The sequence below is a fragment of the Crocuta crocuta genome, unplaced genomic scaffold (assembly GCF_008692635.1).
Source record: "Crocuta crocuta isolate KB4526 unplaced genomic scaffold, BGI_CrCroc_1.0 scaffold96, whole genome shotgun sequence".
Classification (NCBI taxonomy): domain Eukaryota; kingdom Metazoa; phylum Chordata; class Mammalia; order Carnivora; family Hyaenidae; genus Crocuta; species Crocuta crocuta.
Window position 1 is genome coordinate 581220 of NW_027531522.1, and position 6000 is coordinate 587219.

At 36.5% G+C, this 6000-nt stretch overlaps 1 protein-coding gene across 1 annotated transcript in view; it reads right to left on the reverse strand.

Moving 5' to 3' along the window:
* Positions 1 to 451, reverse strand: part of APBB1IP (amyloid beta precursor protein binding family B member 1 interacting protein) — a 67912-nt gene extending 67461 nt beyond the window's left edge. The window contains exon 1 of the mRNA XM_077772450.1: positions 380 to 451. Coding sequence (XP_077628576.1) covers positions 380 to 451 — 72 coding nt within the window. The remainder of the gene's footprint in view (positions 1 to 379) is intronic.
* Positions 452 to 6000: the final 5549 nt, after the last annotated feature.

Below are 6000 nucleotides of genomic sequence, written 5' to 3' on the forward strand. Positions count from 1 at the left end.
AAGAGTCAGATGCTTAACTGACTAAGCCAGTCTTTATATAAAAGTAACTGAAGGGGAAATAGTTCAGTGGGGTGATGGTTATGAGGGTTTGCTTGGGAGAAAAATTCCTTTTTTGGCTAATATTTGAACATGATGAGCATGGGAACTGCCATACAGAACATATATGTGACCAATGTATTCAATGAACTGAACTAAGAGGTTATAATCAGAAAAAGAGCTTTGTTTTATTCCTCACCTCTATTATAGTTACATAAATAACATACAATATTGTCAATTTCCAGTTGTTCTTTTTCTTTTAAAGATAGCTCTCTTATCATATTAAAATCAAATTCTGTAAACCCATCTTTTATTCATTTCAAAGTTAAAAAGGGGATCTTACCTGGGTCAGGAGATCCATCTCTCCCAGCAAATTGCTGAACATTTGGTCTATATCTTCATTTGACTCACCCATCTGAAAAACGGAAACAAACCCAGATGTAAGTAATTTAATAAAAGCCTGGTCCCTGGACAATTGTCTCATCTCTTTTTTTCCCCCAAGAGCCGTATCCATGGGCAAGTAAGTTGAAAAGAGAAGGCTATGGAGAGAAATGTTCACTTCAGCCTAAAATTCCATGCCTGCCCTCTCTCCAATTTGCTTCGTCCAAGGAAAGCCAACTTCAGTTGGGGGCTGAAGGGGACTTCAGTTAAAACAAAAGATGACTGTAAGGCCATGGAACAAGCACATTCCTAGGTAACAGACACACATAGGCAGGGAGGCATATATTTGAATCCAAGGAAGCCATTCATTCAGTAAATGCTTAGGGTCAGACCACACAAGGTAAGGAGGTATGGGTCTGTGTGTGAAAGTCAGAGTAAGGGAGGATGCAAACATAGCATCAGTGAATACAAATGGGATAACAAAGAGGGAAGATCTCATTTTAGGTAGGTTGTTGGGCTTAGTGTCTATCACAGTCTGAAAGGGAAAGTGCTGCAGGCAGGTCCTGCCTCTGGTTGGGGAGGGGAGCAATACCAGGATCCACTCAAAAGTGGTTTTATTTCCTCCCAGTTGCTTACAAAACATCTGAACCATACCCTCCCTTCTTTAAATTACCTACAACAGGGAGGAAAGTATTTATGTCTACAAAGTACGCATGGTTTCACACACTGTCCTCTCAAACAATTCATCTGGTATTCAAAATCTTGTAATGGATGATTTATTACTTTAAAAAATTTTAATGTTTATTTTTGAGAGAGAGAGAGACAGAACATGAGCAGAGAGAGAGGGAGATACAGAAACCAAAGCAGGCTCCAGGCTCTGAACTGTCAGCACAGAGCCTGATGCAGGGCTTGAACCCACAAATCACAAGATCATGACCTAAGCAAAAGATGGATGTTTAAGCGACTGAGCCACTGAGGCATCCCCATTTATTACTTTAATAAGAGGAAGTTAGCAGCATAAACAATAAAATTCCAGAAATACCCATGTGAATTTAGTTCCATCAAAATATTATGCAATACAATGTGACAAAATAAAAAAAAAATCCTTCAGATGAATTATTATTAACAGGGAAAGTTAGGAGTGTTAGAGTACTGTGGTGAACATTTCATCATAATATATATATATATAAATGTCAAATCACTATCTTGTACACCTGACACTAATATGATATCTAAACTATATTTCAATTAAAAAAAAGAGTGTTAGTATTAATACATTTTAAATTTTTCATAAGAGAAAAGTAATCCATTCAGAGTGGAAAAAAGAAATTTATTTACTGACCTGAAAAGTGCCTGCCAGTGTTACAAAAAAACCTCATAGAAAACAAAGATGATATTAATAAAAAGAACCCTGCCATTAATGCTTTCTCTTAAATCATTACATTTAGAAAAACACTAAAACGCTGAAGAATAAAGTCAAATGTGATGATGATGAGTCAGAAAAACATAATCAACCCAAAGACCTTAGCTTCTCAGCCTGTACGCACAGCCATACATAGTGGGCTAAGGACGTGCCAGAGTGAATCACACACCTAAGATGGAAATAACTGAAAACAACAGCATTCTCATGATCTCTGCTGAAACTCTTCCTGTGTTCATCTGGTAAAAATTTTTCCCCCTGCCCTTACATTCCTTTTTCCTAGAGTCTGTTGGTATTAGATTATTAAAAGGAGTCAACCTCAAAATCAGGCTGTACATCTGCTTTTGAATGAATTACAGTTTAAAAGAGTTGTAACCTTGGTGAAAATAATGAGACATTTGAGTTAAGACAAAAAACTCTCTCTCCCTCTCTCTCTCTGCCCTTCTGCTGCTGCTCTCTCTCTCTCAAAATAAATAAACTTAAAAAAATTAAAAAACATAAATTTGGATGAATCTGTAACTTCAATCATCTTACATATTTACTCTTCCTACAAGAAAACTTTATTTAGGGAATGGGCAGAGTAAGAGTTACAGGGATATATATGTGTATCGTGTATACACATATGCACACATCTGAGCATGAAAAAACAGGGCTGTGTCTATTTGTATCTGTGGTATCCTCCAAAGGTCAATATCAAGACTAAAAAGACAGAGAGCCAAAAAGAGAAAGAGAACACCCAGCCCTGACAGCTCAGAGTGTTATTCGGGTTAGAAGTCCAAAAGAGCAGGGGTGGAGCAGCCTTACTGAGGCAACGGATTGCAAAACAAGCAATGTGCACATCATGATTGGGGGAATTAACATCTTTTTGTGAGTATGTAATTTCTGGGTTCCTTTTGGATCTGGGGAACAACAAATTGTTCATTAAGAAAAACTGGAATAATACTTTACCAGAAAGATTTGTTGATTTTTTTTTTTCTGGAAAGAAGGGAGTAGCTAGAAGAGGGGTGGGTGGTTGAGGTTGCACACCCAGACTGAAATTCTACCTCAGAGAAAATCCCTGATTTTCCCTAATGGTCAGTATTTCCTTAAGGCTTAATTTGTAAGCCTCAGTTTTTACCCTCAAGAGGTTTCTCTTCTCCATGTATATAAATCTTTTTTATTAATGCTTATTTTTTAGAGAGACACAGAGAGAGAGAGAGACAGAGAATCCGAAGCAGGATTTGCACTGCCAGTGGGCTCGAACCCACGAACTGTGAGATCACGACCTGAACCAAAGTTGGACACTCAACCGACTGAGCCACCCAGGGGCCCCTGTTTTCCACATACACAAATTTCATAGATAACATTCAAATATACATATTTAGAAATCTATCCACATAATGGATTAACAATTCCAGCCATAATTTTGGGCCTAGATCAAGAAAGACCTTACTTTATCTGTCAGAGTAGCTTGCCTAAAAATAGCCCATTCAGTATCTTATGGGCACTTCTATCATTATTGCCCTTCCGGTACATTCTCATCCCACAGGCTCTAACTTGGCTAATGGTCATTATTCACTTATTAGTCTGATTTAGAAACCTTGGCCTAGTCCTTGACTCCTCCCATTCTTCCATCTAATTGTCAAAAAAAGTATCCTGTTGTTTTTTTTCCTGGGGAGCACTCTCCTTTCCTTCACCATCACTGTCAAGCCATGATTCAGCCCCTCATCAGCTCATCCACCTCCAGTTCCTAGATCCCCTTCGCAAGCCTCACCACCATCGCTGTGAATTTGATGAATCTGAAATGCAAATTTGAGTGTCACTCTCTCGCTTAAGAACGTGCCATAGTGATCATGATGAAATAAGTGCAAAGAGTTCAGGTCTCAGGCTGTCTTTCAAAGTCCTTCATAGTAGCTCTTGACATTGTCTGAAGAGGCTTTAAAATTTTTTCCTTATCCATGTATCCTTCATGAAATCCTATTTATTATTTGAAATCCAGCTCTCATGTCAACACTTCAATGGTATCCTCATAATTTGCTGTCCATTGCCCTTGGTAACCCTATCAGTAAATCCTGGCAGCAATAACAACCTCGATAAGATATTTCACCTTTTTAGGTTTGTTTCCTTGTTTGTAAAGTAAAAGGAATAACATGTAATTCACAGGACTGTGGTGATATTTAAACAAAATAGCATATGGTTCTTGGTGTAAGCACTCAGTAATAGCATTTACCATAGTGAATCATGCTTTTTTTTTTTTAATGTTATATTTATTTATTTTGAGACAGAAAGAGAGAAAGAGCAAGAGAGTGAGCATGAGCAGGGGAGGTGCAGAGACAGAGGGAGAGACAGAATCCCAAGCATGCCCCACACCCAGACAGAATCCCAAGCATGCCCCACACCCAGTATGCAGCCAGAATAGGGGCTCCGTCCTATGTGAGATCGCAGCCTGAGCTGATATCAAGAGTTGGACGCTTAACCGACTAAGCCACCCAGGCTCCCTGAGTCATGTTTTTTGTATGACTGTGTTTGAACTGGTTTCCACACTGGGAGCTGTTATTAAAAGATCAGATCTCATTCATCTTTGTGTTTAAAAAACACTTGTGGGGATGAGCACTGAGTGTTATGTGGAAACTAATTTGACAATAAACTATTTGTAAAAAAAAAAAAAAATAAATAAATAAATAAATAAAAGAAAACCAAAAATAAAAATAAAAATAAAAAAAATAAAAAAAAATGCTTTGGGGGCACATGGATGGCTCAGTTGGTTAAATCTCTGACTCAGTTTCCAATCAGGTCATGATATTCATACTTCCTGAGATCGAGCCGCGAGTTGGGCTCCATGTGCTGATAGTGCAGATTCTCTCTCTCACTCTCTCTCTGTCCCTCCCCCACTCGTGTGTGTGTGTGTGTGCGCGCGTGTGCGTGCATGTGTGTGTGCACACAGGTTGCTAAATCCTAGGGTTCCTTTAACTATCAGGACATTTATACAGAAAGTCTGCTTCTAAAGCTGCTGTCACAGCTGTAGGATTGTGGAACCTCACTCACTAGAGCGATAGTTCACTTTTTCCAGTGCTAAATGAGCGAATACTGAAATTTATACAGACAAGCTCTATTGATAAACACAAAAGTTTCATTGGGGCTTATATCTACTTAGGCCTCAATCAGTTTTCATGCTCACAATTTTTGCTGCTTTGAGAAAAATCTAATAGCTATTATGCAATTTGGGTGACATTATCAATGGCTTTCTTTCTCATCTAATTAAATTTGAAGTCAGTTAATGTTTCAAGCAGTAGGTTAATTAATCATTATTTAATAAGTAAAAACAAGTTATGTCTTCTATCTTAATTATTTCTTCATTCACATTATATATCTAATTAATTTTAACCCAATAACATAACATAGATTTATGCCATAATTCTGATTAAAAATGTATCAGCTTAACTATATAGTAATATATGAGGTTATCTGTTATCCCTTTAACATATAATTTGTGATACATATGTGTTTTGCTACTTACATAGAATTGTCTGTTTCTGGCTTGCACTGGGTTTCAAAATAGAGAATAATTTATATGTATGTGTATATTTTTTATTTTTCGTGTATTTAAATGTGAATTTGCTAATCTGTAAAATAAAAAATGAAAACACATATGAACATGTTCAAGTATTCCTCTCATATATGAACTGAATTTTGAGCATAATAGCGTTAAAGGGGTTATTTGATATATTTAAAACAAAAAGATTTACTCATTATATATACAATTTTGTATATGAAACAAAATAGATAATAATACATTGATAAGCATTTTTCATAAAACAGTACTTTTCAAAAAATTAGTCTTAAAAAAGGTCTTAAAAAAGTGCTCCTAACAATTTCTGTATGAAACCAAAAGGTTAAGATTTTTTCCCTTGTGATTATCAGTTCTTGGCTTTACAGAAATGACGTACTCAGTGGCAGTCAGCATCAATGAAGAAGTTTGTGTTATACACATTTTTATAAGACACTTTTGTCAAATGTCTAATTTCTTGTAGCACCAAATTAAGGTATAAATCTGTAGATGGTCTAATTTGAATGTGTGCAAAGCTCATCTTTTCAGCTGTGCTCTTAGTTATGTCTAATTTTTACATGAATTGAGATACTGGTATCAAGAACAGAATGAAAGAATATCTTTTAGTAAAATTAAC